General features: G+C 38.7%; 1 protein-coding gene across 13 annotated transcripts in view; it reads right to left on the bottom strand.

Annotated features, from left to right (window-relative positions):
* The window catches only part of PTPRD (protein tyrosine phosphatase, receptor type D), a 692,784-nt gene that overhangs the window by 96,153 nt on the left and 579,281 nt on the right, over positions 1 to 17,350 (bottom strand). For 8 of the 13 annotated variants that reach the window (XM_019554842.1, XM_019554841.1, XM_019554843.1 and 5 more), the window contains one exon: positions 9,704 to 9,801. In XM_019554842.1, coding sequence (XP_019410387.1) covers positions 9,704 to 9,801 — 98 coding nt within the window. Of the gene's footprint in view, positions 1 to 9,703; positions 9,802 to 10,310; positions 10,353 to 17,350 lie in introns of all 13 variants that reach the window. The other 5 variants (XM_019554833.1, XM_019554834.1, XM_019554840.1 and 2 more) reach the window with 1 other exon arrangement.

Here is a 17,350-nt window from a genome sequence, read left to right as displayed (position 1 = left end):
AGTATGGAGGCTTTGTGCACAAGAAATAAAGATATTTGTAATACTGTTATTACCCTCCCATGCTTTGACTAATCTTTTAACTATTGTGTTACAAATGGCTGGTTGCTAAAATACTGTCTGCTCTCTTATTGTGAAGAGACTTGGGTGGTATTTACCGAAGTGATGCACCACCTATAAAGCATGTTTGTCACCGGAGACTTGGGTAACAGAAGGTGGCCCTTGGAATAATTTTAAACTGGAAAAACAAAATTGTTAACATGCTGTTTATGGCATGTGCCTTAGGGCTACTTAGAGTGGAGCAAAACCTGTGCCACATCAGTGAGGGCCTCCATACAGCATACTGTGGTAGAGTTTTGGTGAATGAGTGACAAAGCTCCCAGAGGAAAACTATACTAGGTGTCATGGAATTTAGCGTCCCATCTTACTAAGTCAGGCAAAGAAAAAGAAGGTGCAGATTGGGAAATCTCTGGTCAAGCAGGTTATATGGGGAATGGGGGCTTTCAGAAGTTCCACAGGTTTTATAGCTGGAACCAGGAAAAGAACCCTTGATACCTACAGAAAATAACAGGATACTCTGTATTGGAACCATCAAGGGATAAAGGGTTACAACGAAAATAACGATTAAAGGTTAGTGAAAACGAAGGTTGATGAAAATAGAATTCTTAGTAGACATCAAGACAAATAGACTATGCAAAGGGAGAAAGTAGTCAACTACCCATAAAAATGAACAATTTGACCCTCTTTTACCAATGTCAGTGATTGCACTGAGAATTTTATATTATATCTGATGAATCTATAATAAGATGCTATTATATTATGCAGGAAACTTGCTAATAGAATGAGATTTACATACTGCATTAGCAAAACATGAATGCTAAATGCATGAGCATTAATATATCATCATGGCAAGTTGCCAATGGAATTAGATTTTGCCACTACATTAGGGGTTTGTGCATCACACTGTAAGGGCTGTCATTCTAGACAGACTTAGGTCCTGATTCCATGTTTTTTATGCACACAAATCTGCCCTGCAAAGCCAGTGCAAGTTTGGACCAAACAAGAAATAGAAAACAGAGCCCAAAAATCAGAGCTGAAATGTGAACAATTATATTGTCCATTTCCTAGTGAATGCTTTCAATCCACAAACGAAACTCATAGCCACACTTATGAAAAATACAGTTGTGTGCGCACACACACAAAAATATATATACAGACTAACATATACCAAAAAAAGGATATTCAATTATGTTAAGTATAATCATATCACAGAATCTAAGAGGAGAAAATAATGCACATATTTAAGCTGTAGCCTGAAGCATGACTAAAGCAAGAGTATGCTCATTTTCTGTTCTTCCTCACCCATTTGATCTTGGAAGGGAGCAAAACAGCAAGTGGCCTTGCTTATGCCTAAAAGGCCTAAGCTAAGGTCTGAGGAAGCCCTAAATGGATTACTCTCTTGCACAGGCATATCTCCTGAGACAGAATATAGCCCAAGGTGCCTGGAGAAGCCACCCAAAAATGAAATTATCTCCAGTAAAATACTGATATACTAATCTTATAGCCAAAGCATGTCAAAGCATGTATGCCAAACAAGGTACACACCAAAGTATACACCACATACAGAACAAAAATATTTTCACTTTTATAGAAATATTTATAAGTTCTCACTTATATTTTTCTGTATTTCTCTTTCTCAGTCTTAAGAGGTCTTCTACTAGTCTACATTTGGAATTATAATTCTCTGCCCATCATGCTACAACTGACTGCTGTAAGAATGATTATGCATTGAAAGCTGGTGGTTATGCTCCACTTCAGGATGGAAATAAATAGCAAGAAGAGGTCAGTGCTTTGAGGTACACACATTCTGGCTTCATGTAAACATTTTCATTGATAAAATAAAAAACACCTGTCACTTAAACTATTTGGTATATGGTGTAAGTGTAATTTTTCCTAAACTGAAAGATTTTTCAAAGATCCCCATGAGATACACCTCTTTAAAATTTCATTGTTGCCTTCAAGCCTTTACAAAGTTTAATTAAAAAAAAAAAAATGCAAGGACTAATGTCATCTTTCCTGGGAGTGATCTTCAAAACAAAGTTTTACCTAAACAGGAATAACACGTTCATGAGTTGAACTGGAATATCACTGAAGTAATATAAATCCTGTAACTTTCTTCTTAAATCCGTTTGATCTTTGCCTACTCAGCACATTTCAGAACACAAGCTATAATAGATTCCTTAACCTATACAAATCTTTAAATCTATATATTAAAAAAAAATCTCCACATTGAATTATACACTCACTCTTTATTTGTCTTGCTGTAAGAAGACATAAACCAGGGTGGATTTGATTTAAATCAAATTGATTTAAAACATGATTCAAACCACATTTTAAATCACTGGTCAGGAAGTCTCGATTTAATCATAATTTTCTATAAGAAGTGCACTCTTGTTGTTTGATATCCTTTATTCATTTAACTTCTTGAAACTTTGCACCTTTAGAGAAAGGTAAGGGCTTGACTGTGTGTACACAAACTTGCAGAGAGACAGTAGGGCTGTCTCATGTTATATCTTATCTCCATATACCTCTGTTAACAAGGATGTTATCTCCGGAGACAACAAACTCTCCCTATGCCTGAACAAGGGTGTTTGTGCCTGAAAGCTTGCAAACAACATTTTTTCCAACTATTTAGTTGGTTAATAAAAGATCCAAAGAATCTTGTCTGGCTATCATCTCTGGAGATACAAATCCAGTTTGAGAACTGAAACTAAGCATCACAGAAATGCTTAATAGGATCATCTAGACTAAGCACTGAGTCCCATTGGGTAGAGTGGTTTTCTTTAATCTTTACTAATCTATAGAGGAGCCTCTAAGAACCCTGTAAGATTGGGCTCCAAATATAGTCCATGGTCTGTTGTGACCTATTTAGAAAACATACATGAATATAATGTCTCGAATAGTATATAATTAGAAGTTATAATCCCTATTCCATCTCCATGATGATATCTTTGAGCTTCAACATATCTGAAATTAAAACCATCTTTATATACGTTTATTTTGTTTTAAATAGAGCCTTAACAAAAAAATATGATTTAAATGGAAAAAATACAATTTAAATAAAAAATCTGATTTTTCTTGATTGTTAAAGGAAATCATTGATTTTTACACACCCTATTTCTTCTCAGTCTAGATACTATTTCTACCTGCAGAATGTAGGGCAGGCTGGCACCTTAGAAATCAATAGGTTAAACTTTAAGAACTTCCATAATAATACCATGGAAATATGAATGTAATTATTTTTAATGCTATTTTAAAATAACTTAGTACGTTTCAGTCACTAAAATGATTAGGTGAGACATGACATTGTCTGAGACAAACAGATTTGAATCGGTATGTAACAAGCCTAGGCCTGAGCTCAGGTCTTCTAGGCTTGGACTGCTCGCCCACTTTTGGGGGTCAAGAGAGGGAGAATAAGAGAGAAATGGAAAGCTAACTCAAGTGAGAAATAAGGCTTGATGTTGCAGCCTCCAGGTAGCTAAGCTTCCTTAAAATCAACAGGACACAATCAGACCCACAACAAATCTATAAAAATTTAAATAGTAAGATGCAAAACAATGGCAGTGTTCCTGATTAAAAATGCCAAACTGCCAAACTAATGGCGTCCAGAAAGAAGCACAGGTAATACCAAAGGAAAAACATTACACTGTGATTAACCTTGATTATGGCCGCCTCAGATTCCTGCACTGGAAAATCAACACCCCTTCTCCCCACTACATTAATCCCACCTATCCTAGCAACTCTCTTATGACTGTAGGTAGAAATAAACAAACACTAGACAACTTGTATGAATGTGACAGCATGTATGGTATTAATAAAAAGACACACAACTGTTCATTGGTCACTGTCTATATTAATTGTTTCTCAATAACTGGAGCACATCCTACAGTATGAGATTACAGAATACTAATACATGCTATTTGCAGTATTACAGTAGATGAAATACTGCACAGCAGTAGAAAATTGGGTTGAGAGGAAATGGATTTTTGCATACTGGTCTTTTTTATCTGTATTTTTATGGTGATTAAAGGTAGGATGTTTCTTTGGTATGGATTTATTCTGCAGATGATCTGCTGTTGATGGATTTTTTAAAATGGTTTTATATTAATACCAGCTTTATATATGTTTCCACAATACAAAAATACACTGTATTTTAGAGTGCAGTAGTTATTTTGTTGTCTTTTAAAAAATAAGTAAAGATAAATTAATTTTAGTAAATAAATTATCCTTTCATCAAAAATCTGATCCGCTAATAACTGATAGGCCATGCTAAACCTTCTGTAAGTATGGCAGTCTGGCACCGAGCCAGAATGTGCTTTCATCTTCTCCAGTACTCAGTGTTAAAGCAAAAAGGCTGACTGTAATCTGCAGCGAAAGCCTGATGAGAAGCAACATTAAAGTGATATACAACTCCTCTGACCAGCTTGTTTAATGAATACCCTTCCTCCCTCTCTCTCACATACACATGCCCACAGAGATATAGCACTACTGTTATTAAAATGTCTTCCATGGCGAGTTCTCACAAAGCTAATGCTTAAACCTTCACAATATAGTCACCTGAATCCACTTTTTTAAAAGTCTAATTGCTAGCCCCCTGGCTAAATCAGACTAAAGCCCATGTATTCAAAATTTTAAAGCACCAAATAAAAGCCTAGCAAATCCACTCTGCTGTGCTGCAGTGCTGTATATTGTGTATGTAGACGTAGAAAAAAATATTTAAGCAACATGTTTAATGTGTAAAATAGGTAATGTGCTAGTGTGTGGATCAGAGATCATTTTGTTACTTCTTTTTATTGCTAAATTCCAAAGATTAAGTTAAAGAGAAAATATGATACAAGGCCAGTTTTAAATGAATATGTGTTTCCGCTTCGCAGCTGTCAAGCCCATATGGGACCCTGAACTGCATAAAACCCCTACTGAAACTGTGAAAGCCAGGAAAAGCTTTATAGTAATCAATCTGGGTCAAGAGCCTTGCCTTCAAAACGGAGAATGCAAAAAAGGTGCGACACAAATAATGTGTCACTGTACTGTAACAACAATGTTTTGCTAGAATGGGAATGAGAGTTGGAACAAAATACCAATGTAATAGTGAAGGGCTATGGGGAAAAATAGAGCTGTCCAGTTTCTTGAAGTGGGATTCTGTTTGTTATCAAGAAAACTAAAGGAAATTTCCTTCTGTTAAAATGGTCTTATTGCCCCCTTCCGCCTGCCCAGAAAGACAGAATGGCTCAGTAGAAGAGCATTGCTTCTTTCACTTATTTGTCACCAGTCTGAATCTAGTCTGAGCTAACTTTAGTGTTTTAAGTAAAATTGGTTGGGGGTAGGGAGGGGTGGGGAATCCTGGCTTGTATCACACAATTCTACAGCATTAATTGTTCATCTCGTTTACTGTCTCAGAAGAAAAGAGAAGCCATGGATGGGATGGTCAGAAATAAGCCACGGTAGAGACCCCCTGAGCAGGGTAACATGGAGAGAACTTGACCTTGATCTAATGTTGCTCATATTTAAATACTAACTACTTACCCTTTTCATAGAATATAAAAGGACTCATCTTTTATACAGAACAGTACAAAGCTGAAGGACAGTCAACTGTTGAGCTCTGAAAGACACTGTATACCAGGTGTCTGACTCACCTTGTGCCACAAGCCAGAGAAGACCATAAGGCTGCAGCAGTGAGGATGGGAGTAGAGGCTGGAGGGTGCCCAGGGCTGTATCAGCCCTCCTGCATCCTGCTGCCACTGACTGCTATGTCCACAAGGGCTTACAGGCCCCCACATTTTATGGCAGGCCACTCCCCCGGCCACATGTCCTAACTTCTGGCGGACCACTGGTAGCCAGAGTGGCTTCATGGGTCATATGTTTGACACCCAGGATGTATTCAAGAATAAAAAATATTCCTGAATACTGACTGCAGATGGTTAAGGTGACATGTGCTTTACGTGGTTTTACTGTTCTAAAGAACACACAAATAAGGAACAATTACTTTTCTACATTATACAATGTAACATTGTATCATCCCCTCAAAACGTCAGTGTTTGAAATGTTTACCTTTACAGAAATTTATCAAAATCCGTGAACTGAGATATTGTTTGTCACTTAAAAAACCCACAGAAATTCCAACTGTTGTTTCTGAGATGCTAGAGAATTTCCCTGTACCTAGACTATAGAAATCTGTTTAGCAAATGCTGACTTTTTTATGGTTAGCATTGCATTTAAAATTAGGAGCCTCGCATCACGATGGGTTGAAATCTGAAATCCTTACTCAGATAGAACTCTTCCTAGGTTCAGGATTTAGCCCATTGTCTGTATATTATTCAAACATGCCATTAGAAGATAATATGAGAATCTTCACCAAGGCAACTCACAAACACCCACGGCCAGATGCCTTAGAGCAGCTGATCTGCACACAGTTTACAGTTCACCTCTGCACTTCCCTGATCCTCTTATAGCCTTTGTAAAGGGCTGGTTTTTCTGTGCCAAGTTAGAACTGCCTTAGGGTACTTTTTTCCTTTCAGATAAATTCATGAACTTATTCACAGTGCAATTTTACTAGGTTTGCAGCCAAAAGCAGTAAATGTTTGTGCAGTGAAAAGCAATAGTTTCAAACAACTCAATTTGCTGGGGATTCAAAGTATTTTATTATATATAGTATGCTTCACTGTCTGATTTCAAGACTTACAATGTCAGACTCTGTATACTGGTGGATTGAAATACAAAGTGACAGTGAGATGCGTGTTTCAGAATTTACTTAGAACAATGGTGCTATTGTCAGGTTTTAGCAGGGGGCTCTGAGTAAGGTAGTGAGTGATTGCCAAGTTTAGGATACTACACGACAGGAAATATCTGTCTGCACTTGTTACATACTATGGTCTTTCAGTCAGGAACACTATGGCCATGTCCACACAAGCGGGGGCGTGCCGTTGCAGCAGCACAAATAGAAGCAGCACAAATTTGTACCTCTACTTTGTGCCACAGTGCAGGCTCCTGCTCGTGTGTTTTGGAGTGGGACACATTGTTCCACTGCTCCATGTGCTGCAGGGGGGGGCTGCCTGGTGCACAGGGTGCCTCAGCAGGGGCTAGTCACCCCTTGTACTGAGGCATCCTGTGGAGCATCACATGGAGATAGGGGAGGGCTGCCTGCTCCCTCATCTCTGTGTGTTGCAGAGCCCCTGTGCTGAGCCACCCTGCACCCCAGTCAGCTGCTGCCTGGCTGGCTGGGCCACAGTGTGCCTTGAGACAGGGGAGCTGCTTGCCTCCGCACTGAGGCACGCAGAGACAGGGGAGCAGCCAGCCCAAGGCTGCCTCCCCCCGTCTCAAGGCATACTGTGCTCCAGCCAGCTAGTCTGTGGCTGGCTGGGGCAGTGTGCCTCAGCATGGGGGCTCTGCAGTGGAGCCCCTGCGCTGAGGCAAGAGGATACAGGGGAGCAGTCAGCCCAGGGCTGCCCAGGGAGTGGCTGGCTGGGTGTAAGCTGCCCCAGCACGGAGGCTCCACAGTGTGCTGAGATGGGAGAGGAGGCAGCCCTGGGCTCCCTGCTCCCCTGTCTCTGCATTTGTTCTAATGCCTGCCACTTTGCCATGGTCTAAACCACGTTTTTTCCCCAGGGAAATCCCAGTAGCAAATTTTGCCTTGGTGCTGCACATTAGCAGTGCCATTCACTGATTAAGGTACAATTCATGCAGTTTGTGGTGCTGCAAAAAGGTTTGCAGTGCCACAAACCACATGTGCCTATATATCTGGATCCAGCCTATATAGGTTCATTCAGACTAGTAAAAAGACACTTCTGCATTTTGGTGACTGAAACATTAAAGAGCAACCTTAAAATGCCTTTCAAGTAAACTTTTTTTGAGACTACATTTTCTCTTTGACCACTAACGAGATTAAGCACCACAGCAGTCATAAGGTCCAGCTTCGCAGTTCATAGTTTAGTGATGAGCCTCTGTAAATCTTTACAGTAATAGTAAAGAGCACATCACCGTTTAAATATTTCCTGTCAAAACATATTTAAATACATTTGATATTTAGGTATTCTAACCTTTGAAGTAAAAAGTGATACTAATTAAGAAAAATGTTTATTTTAAAGGTCATACAAAAGCTTCTTATAAAATAAACTCTATAGGTGACATTTTTAGTCTTTTTTTCCTCATAAACAAGCAGCCCACTCTGTGCAGTGCAATAACATGTTAATTTCATACTAACTTGTAAACTTCCATTTTAATGTTATGTTTCTGTCCGGTTTGTCAATTCTCATGATGACTTCAATTTGCAATACCTCAGCACAACAGAGAGGAATGCATTACAAATGCACAGATCATCAGATACAGTGTGGGTAAGAATAGTTATTAGTATGACAACAGTGGGTGCTTATACACAAGCAGCAAGGCTGCGCCAATAGACTAATTACAGTGTGTTGGAGCAGGCTCAGTTAATCAAGTTTGCTGGAGTGTGGTAATTACTGTGCTCCAGCAGACTCCACCGTTTCATGTATCAGTGTCCCCACACTTAAAAATGGTGGCAAGGGCGCTTTAACTAAATGAGCTTTAGTTAAACCGTCCTTGCTGCCATTTTTTGGGCATGGGGACGCTGATACACAAGATGCTCCAGGTGCTTTAAGAAGAGGCTCTTGGAGCATTTATGGGGGTTTATACATGAGCTGCTCTAATTAAAGTGTCCTCCCTTTCCCCCCACATTCCTGGAGCATTTGTATAAACACCCAGTGTCATAAGTGTAAGAGGGATAGTCATGACTTCTTCATTGTCCAGGCATTCTATGGGACTTCTAAACCATGGATTACTGAAACAACAGACTATAAAGAGAGCACTTTGTTGATGATTATTCAGGGAGACCTCAATCCATGGATTGGTAACATGACAGTCTGTAACTGCTCTAGAGAAGCACTCCTGGTTTGATGCTTCAGTGAATACTATTATGAATCTTTATCCACAAATTTTTGACATGATAGGCCATACTGACTTTGCAGAAAAGTTATACTTTAGTGTGTTTAATGGATGCCATCAAAGTTTCTTCATCCACAAATTATTGACATGAGAAGTCATTACTGTCTGGAGTGTCAATGTATGTATGGGGAGTTGTACTCCATGGATTATTGATATGGTGGCCTATAAATGGCTCCTCTATTCCAGCTACAGTCCATCGTATTATTACCAGCTACAATTCATGGATTATTGACAGAACAGACTAACGTCTTAAAGCTGTTGTGCACTGTAATGTCACTGGACAATTGCAGAAATCTTTAATCCATGCAAATCTGACACAATGGACTCCTCCTCTGGTACTGCATCTGCCTTGTCAGTGCATACCATGAATGATCTTTTTCTGTAAGAATCTTAGGCACTCTTAACCAAAGATTCAGTGGGAGACTCACTATAACCCTAGTACTGTACCATTAGTACTATATCACATTTGAAACAGAGGGGACAAGCACCCTTACAAAAAAAATTGCTATGAGCAGAGTAGCCACCTCACCACAACGCTTATTTTAGACAAAGGCACTTGTCACATCATGGCTCAAACGGCTTACAAAACTGAAATCATCAAGCTAGGCAATTCTTATAAAGGTGGCTAGAAAAGCAGACACCAGGCATAACGTTAAGAAGAGAGTGAGAATGAAAATATGGAGATAATTACCTCATATTCTTGTGAGAACTTCAAATTGTCATTGGCTTTTAGTCTTTCAATGTGATCTGCAAGTTCCAAGATAGGTATTGGAGGATGGCTAGCCATACCTGTTGAAGGAAAGAGGAGGAGAACAGCATTTAAAATAAACTAGAATGACTGCATGATTCTAAACCTTAGAAAATATAGTAGTTAGAATGGCTAGAAATGTGTAAGTAGTAAAGATGTTGTAGGTGAAAGAAGCAGGCAGATAGTTTGGTTACTCAAAGCAGGACATGCTCTGGAGAGATGAGCTTTGAAGCCAAATAAAAAGGTCACCCAGCATATTCCCAAAGCTAACATTCCTAGTGTAAAAGAAAGAGTTATTGTGCCATGAGTCAATGAGGTTAGCTAGGCAGGGAAAAATGAGACAGTTAGACCTGATGTTGACTTCTGCTTTGAGTAATGACTCTTAATGTCATTTCAAACTCCTTCTCCTGCACTGTATGAAATGGAAACTGTGTTGAATTAGATGATAAACGGTGAACTGAGAAAACAGACACTGAAAGAGGCCTAAAGGGGAAAGAATAGTATTTTGGTAGAAAAGAAAGTGACTTATGCATAATCAAGGAAAACTAACTTGAAGAATGAAGGTTACCAGTGTAACCGGAAACACCTGAACCTGTAAAGGAAATGATATAAATAAAACAAAAAACAAAAAAACTAATTTCTAAAATAAAAAATAAAAATGAAATGGGTAGCTTGATAATTAGAAAGGACTAATAACAATGCTTCAAGGACTGGAAGACTGACTCCAGATTCTAACTAAATCAAATCAGGAGTACTTTAAGAGCACTTTAATATTTTATGAAATTTAGGGGTGACTGACATTCACATGCAACTATGGACAACTAGAGTAACATGCACCACTGTCTACAGACAACAGTCACTAACAACAAGATTGGACATCAGACAACTAGAGCTTCAAAAATGTTTTCACTAGTAGCAGATTGTAGAGGCAGGGGTTGTACAATTCAGCTGGACATCCATACTGGCTGCACTAATGCCTTAGAGTGATCTTACCCTGAAACCCCATTATCAACCCCCAAAAGAACCTACAATCTACTTCAGGTGTAAACATCTTTGTCTACTGATGGAGATACGGAGTGAAAGACAGTGTGTGAAAGAAGAACATGACTAAGACTGGAAAGAAAGAAAGAGACAGACAGAAAGACAGGGAGAGAAACAAGGTCCAGAGAGAGAAATAAAAGCAAAAGGAGATGTGGGGCCAACTAGAACAGCTTGCCAGCTGAAGATTTGCCAGTCCACAATTTGTGGACATGTTTTTCCAACCAATTAGTTTTCATAACCCTTCCCAAAATGGCTTGCATGTATTTCTTCATGCTTACTTTTTCCAGCCCTAGAATAAAAGAGTGCGTTTAATCTCTTGCAGGGAGAAACCACAGCTGGCTAGAAAATTTAAACTAGTGAACCCCAGGATCTGCTGTAACTACAAAAGAAAACAATGATGACTACGGGGGGGCTCAAAGTGGAAGCCATGATGTACAATTCAGTTTGCTTTGTCACCACACATTTTAGGAGCATGCTGTATAATACTTAACTTGCATTTGCTACAGCGCTGCTCAAAAGACCACATGATTACAACATGGTCCCTTTGTTTATGGCATTTTAGGTTCCAATTAATATTCTACAGTACATACAAAGGATCAGTAGAGTTGACCTTAATCTTTTGACTTGTGTATGCATAAACTCATATATTCAAATATTACCTGCACAATGATTTTGGTATTGTGAGGTTTTATTAAAGATAGATACGATGACATGTTGCCAGTCAACTGAGCAAGGTAAAGTATCTAGGAAAAAATGAGTATCTTCCTTGGAAGGTATACTTATTTGATTAGTCGCAAAAGTGGTATTTATCTGTCTCAGTTCTGAAATCTCCCATTTTCTCACGTATTAAATGTAATGTTATTTTAGACTATTTTTGAAATGATAGGATGGGTGACAATATTCTAATAATTAAATTGATTTGATCCAGATCAAGCACCCCAAATGAAAAATATGGGAGTGAAAAAGCACAAGAAACTCTAGACTTATCCAGAAATGAAGGTGGACTGATGTACATCTAAAACAGTGCTTGAACAGAGAAAATAATAGAGACAAAGATGTTTAGACCTTTTCGAGCGAATCGTGGGAGAGAGTTATTATCATATAAGGACTGAGTGGTAGTTTGGCTAGAGAGGGAGGACACAGAGCCAATCAGGGAGGCGTAGGGGACTGAATTACTGCTCAAAGCTGTAAAAAGTAAAGCCAATCGGAGATGGGAAACAAATTAGTAACAATAGTAGACCATCATAATCAATCAATCACACACACTCATACACATCTGACATGCACAATATCATAGTCAGAAATCAAACTCAGAAAAAATGTATAGAGGTCAAATTACCCTATTGTAAATATATAGGACATAAAAATGAAAGAGGGTAGTTCTCGCATGTGAACTAGTAAACCTGTCCATTTAAAAAATACTGCAAGCTTGGTTCTCAATAATTAGCCCAGTGGGATGATACTTAATCATTGCAGAGTCAGAAATTGTGGGTAAATAACGGGCTCTTTGATTAACCATGTTATATTTAGATTTTTTTTAAACTGGCCATAATTATCTCAGCTACACATTAGCATGTCTGTAGCTGAGAATCTGCCTTCATTTATAGTTTCTTTTGCATCTTAAAGAGGCAACTTCATAGTTAACATTAGGTGTAGGATGGAACTTGGCACAAAACTTTTCTAAGCAGAAAACTTAATCTCTCCCTCCCTTCCAACTAATAACAACCTTTGAATTTAATGGGCAGGCTGTTACTTGACTGCAAACACCTTCCACCAGGACTCATTTTATGATCATATAACTGTATGCTACTTAATTTCTCTTAAATAGTACTTTATAGTTAGCTTATAAAGTGAAGTAATTACATTTGGTAGGGCTCTTATCTTTGAAAGATACAACAGACGCACTACTGAAGTGATAAATAATTACTTTTTCTTTTTAGAAGATTTTCTGTGCACTCTATCTTTGTATTTACAGTATAAAGATGCATACTCTTATCAATTTCCATCCACATTTCTTAAAGTCATCATGGTATACAGTTTAGATGCACATTCTACCACTGGTGGATGCTCTGGGCTCCTACTGACTTCAATGTAAATAGCACGTGAGCAGCAAGTATAGAACTTGACTCACAGGTAAAAAAAATGCAGCCAGACAGATTTAATTTAATGGGTTTATAATACAGGATACACATTTTTACACATCATTCCACACTATGAACACATATTAAAATTAATAAAATACAGCTAAGCTGCATTTAAACAGATCCTCTGATGTGCTAGTTGGCCAAAGGGAATATCATGCCAGTGACATGCTTTGGTTTTAAATATTTTTTTTTTAAAAGAACAAATTAAAAGCACACACAAAGGTTAAAAAACTGACTCAAACCAACAAGGACAGCATCATGCAGTTACATCTGAAAACCCATCCGTAACCAGCCCTTGTGCCTAGGTACTGCAGAAAAGTGCAAAAGGTGACAGATACGTCACTGCTCAGCAGCATTCTCTCCACAAGGACTGAGTGGAAAAGTCTTTAGATTATTTTGTGCTAAATGTGCCAGGTAATTCAAATGAACACTGAAAACTGCGCATTTTACAATACTTAGGCACAAATGGATTGAACAAAGGTCAACATTCACCACAGTGTAGAGGGCACACAAAATGTTCTTTGCATCACTTGACTCCACACTTAAACAGTGAGGGTGAAATCCTGACACCACTGAAGTTAATGGGAGTTTTACCCTTGATTTCAGTGGGGCTAAGATTTTGCCTTTAAGGAAGAGCATAACTGGGCTTCTGGCCTTGTGAAGGCTCTCTGCACTTGGGTGATTTTTACGATAAGAAAGTAGGAGGTAGAAAAGGAGCCTTCAGCTGAGATTTTCTTGCTTTTGTGCATTTATAAAACAACATTGAGGTGTTTTGTTCCTTTAAAATAGCAATGAAGTACACATTTAGTTTTAAACCTGCTCAAGATCTGAATGCAGCTCAGTGTTTATAAGCATCTCATGAATAAACAATGAATTAAAAATTAAATGAACACTTAGCTCTTAGAATACAGACTGAAAACCAGACGTATTGAGAACCTGACATATTATTTTCACACAAATCCCCTTATTAAATGAATTGCATTTCAAGCCCACATCAAAGTAATAACCAGTGACCATTAAAGACACATTTATTGCAATACATATTTTATATAATACCATATAAAATGAATCAATGTAAGCTGCAAATTTTCCTATCAGCATAAGAATTAGGAACCAACAACAGTGCCACTTTTTCTTGTCAGAAATGTATGAATAAAGAGATACACAGGCAAACTTCCTACACAGCAAAAGGTCCAATAATTCTGTTCTGATGTCAGTGACAATCTGGATTCCATTAATGCTCCAGAAAGGACACATTTAATATACCTGACACTGGAATCACTTGTATTTTTTTGTTAACAATCACTACAGTAAAAACATACTGACTCAGGATTTGTCAACATGAAGAAATTGACTGGAATATCTATCGCTGAACATACTCTTCCATAATAACTACTCCAGACTTGTTCCCCACAGCAGCTCTGTTCCAGAAAATGTCATTTTATTCTAGAATAGTCACTGCAGTTCTGAAGTAAAATATGTTGGAATAAAATTGACTTTTATTCCATAGCGGAAATCCAGATCCACTATGATATTTGGGTTTTTGTATCTACTCTCATAAAGGAATCCATCCTTCTGAACCAGGATGTAGCCCAGGCTCCCCATACAACATACAAGAACTGTTGGGTAATTCAGAATGAGAGCTATAAGGCCCCTTCTACACATTAATTACCCAGTTAATAGCATAACTCATTTAGACTGGGTACATGTACAAATTAACTATCATGCCCTAAAAATGTCCAACCAGTTATAAAGTTAGAGCTGGAAAGTATATAATAACTGTATAGCTGGTTACTATCACCTTTAATTTAAACATGTCTTATAAAACAGCATGTTGAGCTAGAAACCACAAACTCACAAACAGGAAATACGGAAGAAAACGCTGTCTGCTCATTTCTGTTTCTCTCTGCAGATGTCTAAATGGAGCAAGGTAGCAGTGTTGCAATAGCCCTCAGTACACTCTGCAGGTGTGTCTACCTGAGATGCTAACCATGCAGTAACCTAAAAACACTGTGCAGTAACGCATCACACCATGGACAGTGCTAATATGCCACTGTACAGTATTGTTAGGCTACTGCATAGTGGCATCATTAAAAAGGCATTCACTGACACTATTGTACAACAAATACTAAATTAAATGCAGTAACCATTCCACATTAATGAATGTGTAGACTCACCCTACATGCACTAGTTTCTCAACTGGAAGCACTGTAGTCCTAAACTGTGTGGCAGTGGGTGCTGGCCAGTAAGCCCTGCCAAGAAACATGGCTGATTAACTGTTCCGTTTCAGGAGCTAACCTATGTTGAGCTAATGCAAGGTGTCTCAATACGGTACTGCCTTACGCTGTGTAGCACACTCCAAGAGATTTTTATGTCAAGGGTTAGCAACCTTTTACTAAGGGTAGGCTGAATTAACACAGATCAGTCTGAAGGTGGGCTTGCGACCTAGCCACCAATTCCCTCTGCTACTGAATTGCTCCTGACACCCGAGCCTCACAAGCTAGATAAAATCACTTGGCAGTGATGGATTGGGCCCAGGAGCTATAGCTAAGAAACTCCTGGTCTGTGCTATCAAAAGACCATGCTAAGAAGCACCACAATCAAGCATGGCGTGCCCATTCTGTAAATCCTAGACTTCAGAACGTACTGCAGACATAATAATGCACTTCAGATGTACTGTAGTTGTCTTGTAGCAGGGCTAGGCCCATGCCAATAAGCTCTCAGTTCTCATAGGCATAAGCCAGCCCTGCTGTGAGGAAGCTACACCTGTTTCAGGGTGTAGTGCCAGCATTACAGCAGTTCTTCCTAGTTACGTCCTCTGAAGTTTGCCTTTACTTTGCAATAGAGTAAACTTCCCTCAATTCATGAATCAAGCCTCCCTCTATTCATGAACAAACAGAGACCTGTCTGTTAAATAGGTGCCTAAATACCTTTCTTACAAAAACCTGTCAATCTTTTTTTTGAAAATCTAGCTGTAGGTTGAGAACAAGCCCATGATGATATTGCCCTTTTGCACAGTGGTTCAGTGGTTACAGCATTCACCCAGAATAGAGGGAGCTGTGGTTCAGTTTCCTTCTCTACTTGAGTGATTCAAAACCATACCTCCCACATCTCAGGAGAGCACCCTAATCACCTGGTTACAGGCTTTTCTGGTGGGGCAGGGGAGAACATTCTCACTACCTCCTGTGAAGACTATTTCAGCGGGTAGAATAGCTGAAGTCTCATTAGCGAATTAGTCTTACAATTCAGCTGCTTACCTGAGAGGGGAACTTCCTGGGTACATGTACCTTCTCTGACAACAATGTATATATTTAACTTCAGAGTTATTGTCTAACATACCAAAATAACCATTGGAGCTAGGAGAGAAAGTCAGGATTCTTTCCCTCACATGCATGGACTTAGCTGCCACTAGTGTTAGGTAGGACCTGAGCAGAAGTTTTGAAGTCTGCGGTTTTGGACTTTAGAGATGGTATTCTTCACTTTCTTGGAGCTTAGACGACCAAAAAATGTAATGTAGATGTTCAAATCTGGACACACAGATGACCAGAAAAACAACAGAATGCCACCTTAGGTGCCTGTATGGCCAGGGTGCCCATATGGAGCACTAGTCTTATGGTTAATTTTCCCCATGTAGTTAAACCCTTATCCTCATTATTGCTGGCTTAATTCTCATGAACATGAATTGCAATGATGTGCATAAACTGAGAGGAGAACAGCTATGGTAGTTTGCAAGACAGTTGATTAATTCCAAACACCAACTTAACCCCGTGTGAGACTTGCTATTTTCTACCCTGTTCCAGCTGACCTGTTTTATTTTAAATTGCCTCAACTAAGAAACAAGTTGGTGTAGCTTCCTTAAATAACTCCCTCCCTAAGCAACTGGTGAAGAATTACTGACGTAAATATGAGTAAAATGTTTGAAGTCAGGGTTGTTATAATTTTCTTTATTTTTCTTGTATTTCAAGCATCATTTTATTTAACTAGCAAGCTATAATAAGATAATTGTTTAATTGGCGTCCAATTACACAAATTACGTACAAGTGTGACACATTTTGTACTCAAAGGGGAAGGGTGGGGGGGAGAAACAGTCACTTTTCAGAAATGACTCAATCCTACTCCTTAACTGACTGGCAGATTGAAGTCTCTCTCTGAGTTTTGCGTCTCATAATCTACTCAAACCATTTCAGTCACTTTCTCTTATGTAAGCCAGAGCTCTCTCTTCATGTAGATTTCAAAGAAATCTTTTGTGAAAGCTTAATTATTCCCTTTCCCCCTGCTCCCTCCTTGTAGCTTATGCTTTGTAAAATTTGCTTACTGGGTTAATGGTTTTGATTCTATATTTTCTAGGAAAATTGCTACAGAACAGCATGAAAATGACTCTCCTTCCCTCATGCCACCTTAAGAA

Source organism: Crocodylus porosus, unplaced genomic scaffold (genome assembly GCF_001723895.1).
Source record: "Crocodylus porosus isolate Cpor-Errol unplaced genomic scaffold, CroPor_comp1, whole genome shotgun sequence".
Taxonomy (NCBI): domain Eukaryota; kingdom Metazoa; phylum Chordata; order Crocodylia; family Crocodylidae; genus Crocodylus; species Crocodylus porosus.
This window is presented reverse-complemented; position numbering and strand designations above follow the sequence as displayed.